General features: G+C 52.6%; 3 protein-coding genes across 3 annotated transcripts; all 3 read right to left on the minus strand.

Moving 5' to 3' along the window:
• Window positions 1-769: 769 nt before the first annotated feature.
• On the minus strand, window positions 770-2,840 carry PV08_07004 (uncharacterized protein; the record flags this gene model as incomplete). Its single annotated transcript, XM_016381336.1, has 4 exons — window positions 770-2,461; window positions 2,519-2,641; window positions 2,704-2,746; window positions 2,797-2,840. The coding sequence occupies 4 exons, from the start codon at window positions 2,838-2,840 to the stop codon at window positions 770-772; spliced, it is 1,902 nt and encodes a 633-aa protein (XP_016234438.1).
• A 1,705-nt stretch (window positions 2,841-4,545) lies between these two features.
• PV08_07005 (uncharacterized protein) lies at window positions 4,546-6,398 on the minus strand (the record flags this gene model as incomplete). Its single annotated transcript, XM_016381337.1, has 4 exons — window positions 4,546-4,842; window positions 4,895-5,788; window positions 5,852-5,989; window positions 6,072-6,398. The coding sequence occupies 4 exons, from the start codon at window positions 6,396-6,398 to the stop codon at window positions 4,546-4,548; spliced, it is 1,656 nt and encodes a 551-aa protein (XP_016234439.1).
• A 4,060-nt stretch (window positions 6,399-10,458) lies between these two features.
• Window positions 10,459-12,813, minus strand: PV08_07006 (uncharacterized protein; the record flags this gene model as incomplete). Its single annotated transcript, XM_016381338.1, has 2 exons — window positions 10,459-11,632; window positions 11,684-12,813. 2 exons carry the CDS (start codon window positions 12,811-12,813, stop codon window positions 10,459-10,461), a joined length of 2,304 nt encoding a protein of 767 aa, XP_016234440.1.
• Window positions 12,814-14,578: the final 1,765 nt, after the last annotated feature.

Consider the following 14,578-nt stretch of genomic DNA (forward strand, 5'->3'; position numbering starts at 1 on the left):
AGGCAGGCACTCTCTCAGGATCACAAGGGGGGTAGACAGACTAGGGATTAATTAACATTTACTAAACCTACGGGATACCTACCTACTCACCGTTGGTTGTTTGGGGGTGTTGAACGTGTACAAAACTTGCAATCTGCCCATAACTAACTTGGTACTTTGAGTGCGTTGATTAGCCGCTCCAAAGTTTAACTTACGTTTGCTCATTTATGAGAATTGGTAGAAGAAGCAGAGAAGGCAAAGCGTATTGTCTGCCGGTCCGAAAGAGGAGCAAAAGAATAAAAGAGAAGAACTGCGGTGAAATAATCTTGAATCTACGGACAATATCATCCATCCCTCGTCACATCCGTCTATCCATAGCCATAATCCTCCTCACCGGAGACTGACTACCATAGCTAGGTAATTAGGTAAACGCAGCTATCTGTACATACCTACTCGTAGCTAGATAGGTACCAAACCCCTCCATCCACCCTGGACTTTGGCTTCCGGGAAGTACTATGTATGACCCTCCTCGTCCTGGGTGCAGGTAAGATAGATACAAGGGAAAACCACACCATCCCAGTCCACACGGCAGAGGGTGAAAATGACCTTGCCCACCTACCTCCTCATAGTTTTTTAATTCCACCATGATCATGGCCATATACGGGCTTTATCAGAACTCAATCATGCAAAGAAAGAGTAGTGTCCTTTCCTCATTCCACTCACTCGTCAATGGTCCCTTGGCCGTGGCTCATCGCGCACTCGCTCTGACACTTAAGCGTCTCAACCATGTTCATCCACTGGTCGTTCCAACTCGAGTACCACCGTTCACCTCACTTCTCTTCGTGCTAAGGTCGGCGGCACCCAGCTTGACCTCCAGAATCGCAGCTCTTCCTTCATCTCTCACGGCCTTGACAGCCTGCGGTAGAAGGTCGAGCAGCTCCTGTACCGTCTCCACGGTGCCGGCCCACGCTTTGCCGCAGCTCGCAGCCTTTGCGATCCCGGCATAGTCTGGCGTGGGTTCAAAGCTGATGTTCAACGCCTTGTTGTCGACCTTGCTTCCCTCGCCGTCGGGGTGCACGAGCAGCATCGATCTTCGGGGTGCGTTCCAGCCCTTATTGTTGAGCACCACCGTGAGAATCGGGATGTCGTAGCGCTGGGAGATCCAGTAAACCGAACTTGGCACGCTGAACATGAAGGTGCCGTCGCCGACGATTTGACACACGAATTTGCCCTTGGTGGCCCCGGTGCCGTCGCCCAACACAACATCGCGGTGTTGGAAATCAGTAGCTAACTTGATCCCGAGCGCACCGCCGCCGGACCAGCCGAGCCCACCGCCACCGCAGTTGATCCATGATTTGGGCAGTACGGGTGCTATCTGGTCGGCGATAAAGCCCGTCAACGTCACCGCTTCCACTGCGAAGATAGTGTCCTCGGGCACGGCGACGCGAATCTGTCCCCCGAGAACATGCGGGTCGATCGCAGCATTCACCGGGTCAGAGGGTATCTTCGCAAGCTCCTTGAACTGGCCCCATCGTGCATCATAGGCCGCTTGTCTCTTCTTGGCCGCCGCGACGTGCGACTGGTCGGAGAGCGCCGCAGTGAGTTCAGAACTCGAGGAGAGGTAGTCGTTGATCTGGGAGAATGCAGTGGCCGAATCGGCCTTGAATCGAGCTATTGCCGGAATGTAGAACACTGGCATTTGCTGCTTCAAGGGATCAACATCGACGTGGACGATCCTGGCGTCTGCCCGAGGTTTGCACTGAGTAGGAATCCAGGGCACATCACAGTCAACCACCAGGATGAAGTCTGCCGTGGTGATGGCTGGCTCCGAACCGTACCGCAGGCCGAGAGCGGCCGGATGGTTCGTAGGGAAGCACATGTCACTGCCGCCGGTATCGAGCACCCTCAGTCCAGGGATTTTATCGGCGAGAGCCACGTTTGCCTCGACGGATGCGGGATTCCGCCCAGTGTATCCCACAATCATGAGTGGTTCTTTGGCCTTGACCAACTCCTTCGCAATCATCTCCACGGCATCTTGTGGCAGCGCCGCGGCTCCAACTGCCTGCCAGACACCTTCGTCGAGATGATAAGGCTCAATGTCCTCTTCCATCGGCTCCCGAGCACCGCAAAGATAGACTGGCCCCTGGGGATCGCTCGTTGCGAACTGCAACGCACGATTGACCATCTGCTTCACATTGCGCCCAGCTTTGATTTCGCCAGTGTATCGGCAGTACTGTGAGACAATCTGTTTCTGGTCCGGCACGTCTTGTATCCAGTGTATGTATTCTGTCCTTGACCCTCGATACTCTCCTTCTATCGTGTATGGGGAGAGGCCGGCAAAGATGAGGACCGGGGCGCGACCGCAGGAGGCATTGTGAACAGCAGCAGCGAGACCCTGTGTACCGACATCGACATGGACAATCACGCATTGAGGTTTGTTCGTCAAACGGGCCATTCCGTCGGCCATGGAGAGGGCAACCATCTGTTTCAACCCTGTCAGCACATTGATACTACGCCGTTCAAGGTGGTGGTTCCGTACCTCGTTGGGACATGTTATGATCCTGGGGAAGTTCCCTTCCTTCTCGTTTTGGCCCTTGACAATAGCTTCCATGATTGAAGGATGGTCGGAACCTAGGTTGACGAAGACATGTGTAATGCCAGCCTGCAACAACAACATCAGCTTTCGTGTTCGTCAGAGCATTGTATGGGCTGGCAAAATCGGACCTCCCAGATGGCCTCAAAGAAGGCGAACGAGGTAGTGTATTCCCTGGGTCTTGTCAACTCTTGTTTACAGTTAGGAAGGGGTGCCAGTCTTACTGCTGGGCAATATCGACCTTGCGTTTCTTTGCGATGGACCCCATGGTGGCAGGTTTACTGGGTGTCTGTCGATACGAGTACAAGCTTTGACGATGCTAGGTTGTTCGATAGCAGGTAAGTGCTGTCAGTCAGAGAATAGCGGCTTTCAGAATGTCCCTAATGACACTTGGAACAAGTACAAGAGCTCAAGATATACAAGCAGTGGAGAGTGGGAAGACGAAGCCCTGTTGATACCTACAGCCGAGGATGGTAGTTTTGGTCCACACCGCCGTCGAGCACTGCTACCGTGTATGCCGTGGCCCTCACATATGGCGCATTGATCCGGCTCTTGTTTATGGAGCCATCAGCATCGCATCATTGCACAGTAGAACTGAGACCGGGGTTTGACGAAGGTGCGGAATTTCGAGATGAGCGCCGGAAGCTCTCTCGGCTGTTGACATTTGCGGGGGGGGGGGAAACAAGGGGGATTGATCGGGGTCTTGTGTGTGGCTCTAAGCCATGGACGGGTATATCCCGGGGGAGGCCTGTATTATTGTCTCGATTGGGACAATGCTCTGGTCTAGGAGTATATAGACTATAGGCTACAGGCCCCTTCAATAGGTGAATGCGTGTGGTGCAGAGTCGCAGGGAGAAAGACCATCCAAGGACATGTTGGTCCTTCAGTTGTCGCTGCTGACCGTCACAAGGCCTGGACAAGGAGACACAATGGAGGATAGTTCGATGGTGCTGTGGGCCTTAGTGATTCTCATCCAGCCTCACGGTCTGGTTGCAGAACACAAAAGGCTCAAAGTTGAGGTACATGCTGTGGTCGGTAGAAGTATTTACTATTAGAGTTCTCAGGACTGTGAACAGCACTCGCTGCTGTGCAACACCAACCCAGAGTGCGGAACTGTGGCTTCAGAAGCGGAACTCGGGACATCATTTTTCCGGTCGAACACAGTGATACGGAGTACACACTGCGTACAAGACCGCAAATGCCGACTTGTTGCAAGATATCTGGAACCCCGGGAGACCGACAGCTAACAAGCAAGCCTTACTTTGCATCGACACTAACTGGTGGCCTTTTGCTTCATTTACACTTTTGATAGGCAATAAGACGTCACCTTTAATTCTACGATACTGTCGTCTTGGCTGCGAAAAAATGCCAGCATTCTTTGGATGAGTCGGATATCAAGGGTATCTCGGTTATTTATGGACGATACGGCATGCACGAAATATGCAATCAGGAGCACGAGAAGAATCATCACTTCGCCTGTCACGAATCGTAAAAATGTCATAATTAGGAATGCATATGGTATTCATGATGCCTAAAGAGTCCATTCATGCATGCACGTAATTACTACTTTCTCATTTAACACCAACCAGCTTTTCGTCCGCATGCGTCACCATGCTGGTTTGGTCCCCTGATACCTGTGCGGATCCCGAGATGAGGCCTCTTGACTTTGATAAACCATGCTCTGTTAACTCTTTGATGATGGTCAATGGGCAATGATCGAGCGTGGTTCCAATACTCGGTCGTCGAGGAAGAGCGAGGAAATAGAAAAAAGACCGACCTGCGCCAGGCAGCATCTTGGGCTCAGTAGTGGTTGGGTTGGGTATATTATTCTCCATACGTCTCTTCGTTGCAACATGCGCTCAGTTCTCTTTTCTGGCAATTCACCTTCTTCGGAGAGTATTGGGAATCATACAGTCGAAGGGTATCGGCCGGCTCACGTCTTCGAAGGATACCGTGTAGGTCAAAGTTACTTCTTAAAAGGCTGATCCCTTGCGCTCTGCATCCTGGACAAGTTCCTTGTTAAGGACACCGCCCTGGCTGCCCATGATCTCGGCGAAGGTCTTGGTTGATTTCCACTTGGCCGAGGTACGTGGGGTAGACTCTTCCATCATCTTGTCAACCTGTTCCAGGGACAGACCCTTGGTCTCGGGGATGAGGAGGTATGCGTAGACAAAGGCAGCAGTGCAGAGACCACCCCAGATGAAGAAGACTGACGACCGGAGGTTGCCCTTGTCTTCACCGACCATGTAAGGAGTGATGACAGCGATGATCTGGGAAGGGTTAGCAAACAATCACGAGACAGAACGAGATACAGGGACGTACGGTGTTCCACATCCAGTTGGAGGCGGTAGAGAGACCGACGCCACGGGATCGGATGGGGAGAGGGAAGATCTCTCCAATGACGATCCAAGCACCAGGACCCCAGGTGGAGGCAAAGAAAAAGATGTAGATGGCGATAAAGGCGATCTGTGCATTGACGGCCGGGATGTTGTTGGCCCTGCTGAGTCCGTCGGCGTTAAGGTGGGTCTTGTTGAAACCAACGGTGACACCGATGATACCGACAAGGAACTCGCAAATGAGCATACCGAGAGCACCCCAGATCAGGAGAGGTCGACGACCGAACTTCTCAACCGTCCAGAACGAGAGAGGAGTCGAACCGACGTTGACACAGTTGAAGATCAGGGAGATCAAGAACGAGTTGGAGATGGCACCGGTCGACTTCAAGAATGGGGTCGAGTAGTAGAAGATGAAGTTGATACCGGTCCACTGTTGCATCATCTGCAGAGAAGTACCGAGAATGGTTCGACGCAGATTGGACTTCTGGTGGGAGAGGCCACCCTTGAAGCAATTGTACCAGCTGCCAAACCAGCCACTAGATGGAATCATCTGTCTCTCGTACTCGTCGTTGGCAATGATCTCAGCAACTTCAACCTGGATGTACTCGGACTCGGGAGGCTGGCCACGAAGGCGAGAGAGCGCTGCAATAGCCTTCTCGAGCTTGCCACGCTTGACGAAGTATCGGGGCGAATCTGGCAGGAAGACCAAACCGATACCGAGGATGAGAGCCCAAGCGAATTGGATGGCAATGGGAATGCGATAGGCGCCAGTGTCCTTTCGGTTGCGGACGGCATAGACAACGCAGGAAGCCAACAAGATACCGATGGTAATACAGAATTGGTATCCAGCGACCAATGCACCTCGGACTTTTCTAGGGCACTATAAGACGTGACTCGTTAGATGCCAGCACAGCTTGTCCACGGTACCAGACCAGTCACTTACGATCTCTGACATGTACAGAATGACAATGGCACTCTCGAAACCCACACCAAAACCAGCCACGAGACGGCCAGCCACGATGAGGCCGAGAGCGTGACCAGGACCAGTGCCCATTTGAATGCAGACACCCATAGCGTAGATCTGGTGTTTCCCGCAAATTAGCATATTGTTCTTGATGGACTGAAGGCATTGTTTTTTGGGAGGATAGTTCAATGATACGTACCACGCAACCAATAATGACAGTCCACTTGCGACCAATGATATCAGCAACATCACCGGCGATGATGGCGCCGAAGAAAGTACCACAGGACAAGATGGAGACAATGAGAGACGAATGGGGGGAGCTCAAGGCATCTTTGTTGGGACCCTCGATGTAGTGGATAAATTCGAGGTTAGAGGTAGCGCCGTTGATGTAACCGGAATCGTAGCCAAAGAAGATGCCACCGAAAGATGCAAAGGCGCAGATCAGATAGGCCTTCCAGGTGACTGGGGCTTCGATGCGGTTGACATCGGTGGTGGTGGACAGCGAACGAACCGGTCCACCTGGCATGATGATTGTGTGACTGACCGGGGTCAGGGTATCTTCTCTGTGATGCTGGTATGCGTAAGAAGAGAATCAGTAAATGGGAGGGAGAGTGAAGCTACTCTGAGAGCGCAGGCGGGAGAAGGGTTGGTGGTGATGAAGGAGAAGAAGGAAGACAAGCTCGCACCCGAAGGAAAGAGGCGAGGACGAACCTTATATTGTTACCCTGTGGCCGAGAAGGAACTTGGATGACAGGCGCGGAGTAGGAGGAGAAGCTCGAATAGGACTGACTAACTGAGCGACAGGGTCTGTCTGCTAGTTGTCGTAGCGAGTCGCGGTTGATGATGGAGTATGGGTGATGGGACTCTGGAGGAGCTTGCGCCAGGATCAACAAACCGGGGGTAGATGCGAAGCGTAAAAATGTAACTGGCGAGTGATCTCACAAATTCCTTGCACGGAACAGGAATAGACTGGGTCTGGATGGCCAGAGAGTGCAACGCCCCCTCATATTCACGTTATTACGGAGGGACGGTCCAGTGAAATGCTGCCCATGGGCAGCGGACAGGGTAACCGAGTGAATATGTGGGTAGCAATGTGGCATTCGATCTGGCAAGTCCCATGATTCCTTCGAGCTGGGACCACGTCGTCGGCTGGACCTCGCGACTCACGCATATTGACACCCTATCGATCGCGGAGTCACGGAGTGATGGTGGAGAGAGAGTCAGGAGTCGTCGAGGAAAGACATGGCGACGGAGGCTCCGATGGGGACGAGAGAGGAAATCCAATTCCAATAATCGCTGGCCCATCTTTTCCTCCAGACACCATGGGCAATACTCCGTGCAGGCATCATGGTCGAGTGATGTCCAGCCCTCAACTGCGGGGGCAATGATTGTCCTCGCAATAGTCTATAGAGCCGACTAGGCCAAATTCAGTGTCTGACTGGACACAATCCGGGCGCCACGCAAAGAGAACTAAAGGTCGACGGGCCACTAGTGCTGGTAAACAAGCAGTGGACAAGCAGCCAGAAGCTTTGGGCTTGTTCAGGCTCCTCTTCGGCGACGGCGAGCTGCCCGCATTGGGACTGGTCGACCCGGAGGGGGCATTTTGGGGGGCGTCAAGGTGTCAGTCGCCATGACCCATAGGCCTATAGCCACTTATTTCATAATGGATATATTATTATTGCCAGGTCAATAATAGAGACTCCGCGGCTGGAAGGTTTCAGAAAATTTTTTTATCGATGGTCATTCATGCTTGCAGAGCCTTGCGGGTGGAGAGAGAGAGAGTTGTCGAGTATTGAACTTTGGATTCTGGGTTCTGGGTTCTGGGTTCTTGACGCTTGCAGTTGATCAAATCTTGAGACAGGACGGCCACGGAAAAGCCCTCAGCCGATTCTACTCGAACCCGGGCCCTAGTACAGTAAAGATTCCCATGGTCCATTTCTACTGCATTGTTCTCGTCCGACTACCGGGCTTCGATGCCGCCACGATGGAGCATCTGAGATACAAAAAGCCTTGGAAGTTTGAAGTTAGCTCCAGGCTCTACTGTAGACATTTCCGTCGCCAAACTCCAATGGTAAAAAGCTTGTCACACTGCAACAAGTCGTGACATGTGTGACTTGTCGTATCTCGACCATTGTTGTACGCATATTGAACCTTCCCTCAATTGGATCTGATGACCGGGATTGCTGGCACACCATGGCTGGGATCCCTCTGCAACTGTCCTCCCTCCTTCTCTCCCACTCACCCTCCCCATGGGTTGACGCTGTACACCTGCGGGGCCAGCAACGTCGCAACCTCTTTGCGGAGTGTTCACGCGACATCAAGGTGGTTAGCGTGCAGCGTGCTGTAACGTCGGCAAGGAATGCCGAGCGGAATGGATTGGCCTCAACAGCCAGGAGATAACCTGGTGGCCGGTAAGCCGCTGAAAAAGCAAGTCCAGTATATGCGACACCAGCTAGGCCCCTGTCCAAGCAAGGATCGTGCGCCGAGATTGGTTTCCTCAGAGCACGCTACCGCCCACGGCACGCACAAGGGCCAATGCTTGCACACTCTTGTTGGTATACAAGACGAGGCCCAAGACTACCCAAGTTTCTGCCCCGAGGCACTAACAAGTACGAGTAGGTGGCAGCTCTGCATGACGGAGGATCTTCACGTTGCCTACGTCAGGACAGTAGAGTGTCAGGAAAAAGATGAGATTCGAACAATTGTCCCAGGGGCACCAAACCACCAGAGCGAACCTAGATCTGATCCGATCTTTCTGTCGTTTGCCACTGCGACCTGGATAGATCTGGCAAGTTGGAAAATCTCGTGAAAGCAACGTGGAAACGAGCCACGCCGAACTAATCTGCTACCAGGAGGGGTAGTGGATGCGAGCAACGCTGGCGGTGAGTCGGTGGACAGAGGGCCTGAGGCGCACCACTCTTGCTTTGTTTCAATGCTCTTCTCCGTAGTTCTCCCGCAGAATGCGGCTACAGTGTGCGTCCGGAGTAAACGCATGATCCCTCGTACTGTACCTCCCCGTAAACGGAGATAGGGATTGATAATCTGACAGAGGTGGAGGATGATGGTGGTGGTGGTGGTGTGTTGTACCTTGTAACTTGTCAGAAAGCGAACACGCCACCAGGCATCAAAACATCGGTACATGCGCACGGAGCGCTGCCACTGCATGCTCCTGGCGCCTTTTCTTCATCTTTTTCCGTCTTTCAGCGCCGTGCGGCGTTTTCCATCTCGAACAATAATCGAACAGTCATTCCTTCGGCTGACTCCACTGGTGACGCCTTGAGGACGAATAGGAAAAGAACTCAAGAGGCAGGGCATTCATGAATCATGAGTACCAGAGTCCAAGCGGCTGATGGTTCCCACTTGTCGTGCGACAAGATCGATCGCAGAAAAAGTTCGTGTTCGGAGAATGAGAATTCTTCTAGAAGCTCTTCCTGCATTAGGGGCCCGTATACCTCTCACCCCCCCTCCGCCCCGTGGGTTCCCGTGTCCGGTAGTCTCAAACCTCATTTCAAGTTGTTCCCCACCAGAATGCCACTGGAGAGCCTGAAGTTTTGCAAAGATCACGCGAAGATTTTCCGATGTTACTCTGCCACATGGTAAACTTGTTCGCCTCCCGCGCGTGGCTGCACGGTCGACACCGTGAAGGTCGCAAGCTCATCTCGTTCTGCTACTCAGTTTCAGGTAAGTGGAGTAGGCTGCCCAACATGTGTCGATCGTTCCTGTGCAATGCGCATGCCCATGTGTTGATCGATGCAAGTAGGGGAGATGTACGGGAGACACAAGTACGTGATTGCAGAGTAGGAGGAGAAGTAGAAGCTCGTCTCCATGTTGAACTGCAGAGCCTTGGGAATGTCAGGCACCCTTGAACAATGAGACAGCCAAATGCCAGCGTTCAAGTTCATGCATCGTCTCCCAAATGACCGAGGATTAAGAGCAAGTCTGATGTCTCTGGGAAGAGTACAGGATGACTCAGAAGTGAAACCATTCACGGGTTGGTGTATGTATGTAATTTATGTATATGGTGTAACTGTGCAAGAAAGCTTACGGGGAAAGAAAGCACGAAGTCCTGCTTTCATGTTGTCAGATTTTTTCGTCATCATTAAAAAGGCCCAGTTCGTCAGTATTCTACGGAGTATATCGATCAAGAAACAGGTATCTTATCTACCTAGTAGTTTCAAACCGTCGCTATGCCATGTTCTCGACCCATGCTTTGCCGTGTAATGAGTGATAGTGATACATTGAGAACGAGGAATCCAATCAAGCAACCGATACCAACCACAGTGAGCAAGTAGCTAGTCAAGTAGTAGTGGTGTCAGCAGTAGGAATAGGAGTAGTAGTACAAATGTACAAAGAAAGTACAAGGCATGTATGATTCAATCAATCAGTCCATCATACAGAATCTCCTCCAACCCCTTGCCTTCGACACCTGTGTGTTGCGAACAATAGAGTAAATCGAGGTCGTACCGTTGGAAGTCGAATTCATGTCGAGATCGGCACCCAGTCCAGAGACTACAGGGAGATGATGCGACGTTGATGGGATTTCGATTGAGATGGTCGAAGACCGAGAACATCCTTGGACGTTACCTCTAGACAGCCAACTCATTTCCAGCACCATTGCTGGCACTCGTACTGGTGGCGCCATTGCCGCTTCCCCCTCCGTTGGTGAGCTTGCCTTTTTTTGCTAAAACTTCTTTGCATTCGTCACAATACCATTTCGCACTCTTCGGCACGCTCTTGAGTCCGATGCACTCGAGATGGAACCACTGTCGGGGGCAGTCTGCCTTGTCGCATGCCACCATTTCACCATAACTCACTCCTTGACAATAGCAGTAGCGTTCTTCATCCTCGTGCTCGCCATCGCCGTCAGCCGCATCGTCATCCTCGTTCTCCACACCAAGTCCGAGACCAAGACCAAGGCTCTCTCCGCCCTTGTCGACATCTCTGTCCTTGTCTGAGACTGAGGGTGTTGCTGAGAGGGGCGTTCCATTCTCGTCTTTGGTCCTGCCTGTTGCTGACCCAGGACCACTGGCATACACCGAGAGACTGCCATTCTTCTTGTGGAAGCGCTTCATTGGCAAGCCTTTGGGCGACAAAGAATCATGCAGGCCATGATCCTTCACCCTTGGCCGGGCAGGACGTCGCGATTTCGACCCCGTATCAGACTTGCCACCATTTGCGGAGGCACTCTCCGACTCCTCTGCGTCGGCGAAGGTGCTCGCGACCGGTGTAGAGGTTTTAGACGCACGACCTCTCCCAACGCGCTCATGCTTGACCTCGTCCAAACGCAGGGCCGGTGTAAGGCGTGGTGAGGCCTTGGCTGATACTGAGACGTCCTCCAGGTCGGACCTGGCCTCCTGTCTGCTAGCCGAGCGCTCTATCAACAAGGCACCGCGCAATGATGTCTCCTCGCTGCTGGTTCCATTGGCCACTGGTTCATCTTTAAGCAACCGATCACCATCGTCTGTCTTTGTCTCTTTGAAACTGCTCTTGCCCTCGTCTGCAGTCTTGCCTGTCAGCGCAGCAACCTTGTTCAGCTCAGATGTGTTCACGGTGACATTCTGATTGCCATTCTTGCTCGAAGCTACCGATGACTGTCGCCCTCTTGGGGCGTCGAAGCTCTGTGCTGAGTTCTGTCGTCCCCGTCCCGCTGGACGAGCCGCAGATAGGGCGGGGCTGCGCTTGTATGCTGCTTCTTTGACGGTGGTGCCAGCAAGAGGTGAGGAAACAAGTTTGGGAGAATCGTTGCCCTGAGCGTTGAGTCTGTGTAACAGATTAGCATTGTCGCTTAGAATCAGAAAGCCTGAAACATACCTCTTTCGCGCCACACTGGTCGGTTGTGATGCCTTCCTCTTCTTCATGTTATCCTGCTGCGAGTTCTCTCGTGACATGGCCGGTGCACGGCTACTCATAGCGCTGCTGATGGATCGCTCCATAGGCGCGCCACCTGTTGGTTTGTCTGGCTTCCTTCTCTTGGTCGCGGTGACACTTGACGCTCCCAGTGCTGGTGGTACCTCTGCAGCGGTCTCGACAGTGCGCTTCTTGCTGCCGTGAACCTTTCGTTGCGCAGGCCGCGACTCGTCAAAGTCTGAGTCCACATTCAGTACACCTCTTTGTCTTTTTGCTTGCACATCATCTCTTCGGGACTGGCTTCTGCCTGCTACTTCACTTTCGCCCGCTCGACCTCGAGGTACGGGCTCGGCGGGTTTTTTCGCCGCCACTGAGTTTGTCTCGGTGTATGCCCAATGCGTCAGACTTCCAAGTCTTGCCTCCTCTGAGATTTCCTGAGAAATATGTGGCCAAATAGTGTCCAGCCGCCGAATTTGCTTCGTCACCTCTTCATTCGCGTTGGTGATGACGTGATTCTTCTCGTCCATTGTCTGCATGATGGCTATTAGGTTTTGCCGCAGAGAATGATAGAGGTGTCTGCGTTGCAGAGAAGTCGAATCCGCAGTGCGAGCCGAGACCAGCGAAGCAGCATCTGTAGAGCCGCCGGCGACACTATGAATCTCGCTTACGCTCGCAAGATCATCGCCAGTAGTCAAGCCATTCTGCTCGTGCCCAGCAAGTGCAACCTCGTAGGAATGTGCTCGGGTATCTGCCACACAATGCTGGAGGACGGTTTGTAGCGACTCTTCATGAGCCCACGCCTTTGCGTCCACCTCTTTAAGGAGTGAGTGGTGTCTGCGAAATTCCCGTGGCAGGGCAGAAATTGCATCGGCAAAGTGTGTGATGGCAGGATATATCTCGGGAGCCTCGCTGCCGATAAAGCCTGGGCCCGTGTTGCTGGCTGCGAGGACGGAGGAGGAGGACGGGAGCAGACCCCCGCCGGAGACGAGGGAATTGTGTCGCAACGAGGAACCGAGGGCTTTGGAATGGCGGCCGGGGTTGACACGGCGGGTAGAGGGACCGCCTCTTATGTTCGAGGTGGCCGTCGTTGTCATCGTCGTCGACATCAGGCTGTAATGGTAGTGGTTGAGGAGGGAGGAGCTGTCAAAGTGCGCTCGCTGAGCAGGGTTGTCTAGAGGCTGTTCAGAGGGGGATTCTAGCCCATGGGCAACGGGAAATTAAAAGCACTCGAACAAATAGAAGACCGGGCGTCGAGAGAGTCACCACATGCTAGCAGCAGAGAGTATTAAATGATGTAGCAAGGGTGAAGGTGGAAAAGCGTGAATATGGGGGAATGAGATTCTTCTGTCTGGACATATGCGCGCGATTCTCTTCTTCCATCGTTGGGCTGGATCAGCGAGAACCGGTACTGCCAATCGGCTTGCGGTGACATCAACAACGTCGCCCTGAGCCAGGCACAATCCCATGTTCGTCTGACGAGATCTGCGCAGGGAAATATGGCAGCGCTTCCATGTCTGACAAGTGGATTAATGCTATTCGGATTATCATTGATGCGTCCCGCCGCCAAGCTATTTGGCCACCAGCAGAAAGACTCAGTCAAGATCACAGAGAAACAAAAGGTGTTCGAGGATCGCTTTACATTCAACTAGTAGTCCGACTGAGTCCAGGCGCTCCTCTCGCTCTCTCATGAGCGATGCAAGTGCCATTCATTGCAAGGCGATCCAGCTCTTAAAGCGCTGGAAAATATGGCTTGATCCAGAGTGCCCAAAAATGCGCAACGTCGAGGCCAAGTCCCAACCTTCCGACCGACGTTGAGCATCGTGGCGATGAGAATCGGTCCTCCCCACCATGAAGGGCATCAGATCCAGAGCGTGATGAGCTGCCTCCCAGATTTGCGCTTTGTTGATCATACGATTCCAAAACAGAGGGCTAATCACCCTGAGGTTGGTACAGGTGTCGAGGGACTGAATAGGAGGATGGATTATGTGTCTTTCCACCGCAACCAGTGAGGAGGTGTCGTTTTCCTCCCCTGTCAGGGGCCTGTAGGAGTCCTCATGCCCTACGGCTACGCAAAGGTACCCCAACCGCACGGCAGATCGTGGGAATTGAAAAGGTGGCCAGAACCTCAATCGGTACATGACTTTATCACCAGGCAATGTGTGAATTCTCGGAAGGTGATGGATGCGGGTCTGATACCGACTGACCCGCTGGCATCCACCAGATCTCCGTATTTCTCACTTGCGCGATGCTTTCAATTCAACGAGATTTGTCCTGCTCATGGGGTGAAGAGGGTTGAATGGTTCCTGTAGAGGTGGGTAAAGTTCTTTCTCTGCTTCAACTTTACCATCAGTCAGAACTTTTGAGCGGGACTCACTTGCTGAACAAGGCTGGCCCCTTACAACAACATTTACCTGACAGCTGCAATTGTCATAATGAAGAATGTTTTGGAGCCAGTGTGCGGTAGTGTCTTCATATCTGTAGCAAGATGTGCACCATAGCGGAATTGAGAGTGACAAGGCTGTGGTTGACTGGACGAGTGAACCTCTTTCAGCAACCAGATGGCATACTTGTACCAAGGAGGTACTTGGAAACTTTCCAATTTCTTTGTCTTGCTCGCGTGCTTGGGTGGGTGATCACTGCTGACACATTCAGGTCCGGATGCTCCTGATACCTGATCGGTCCTGCTCGGGTTGATATGTGTATCTATGCTGTTCATGGGATTTTGGGGTTGTTCATGCTGCCACCGCTACCACCCCACGGGTTTGTGCCGGTATCTACTCCAGAAGTTTTGATTTAAGGAGCAATGGAGTGCGAACAGGCGGTTCAGGTCCTTGCTCTTTGACGCGCCGCAACGCTCAG

This window comes from Exophiala spinifera, assembly GCF_000836115.1.
Source record: "Exophiala spinifera strain CBS 89968 unplaced genomic scaffold supercont1.5, whole genome shotgun sequence".
Classification (NCBI taxonomy): domain Eukaryota; kingdom Fungi; phylum Ascomycota; class Eurotiomycetes; order Chaetothyriales; family Herpotrichiellaceae; genus Exophiala; species Exophiala spinifera.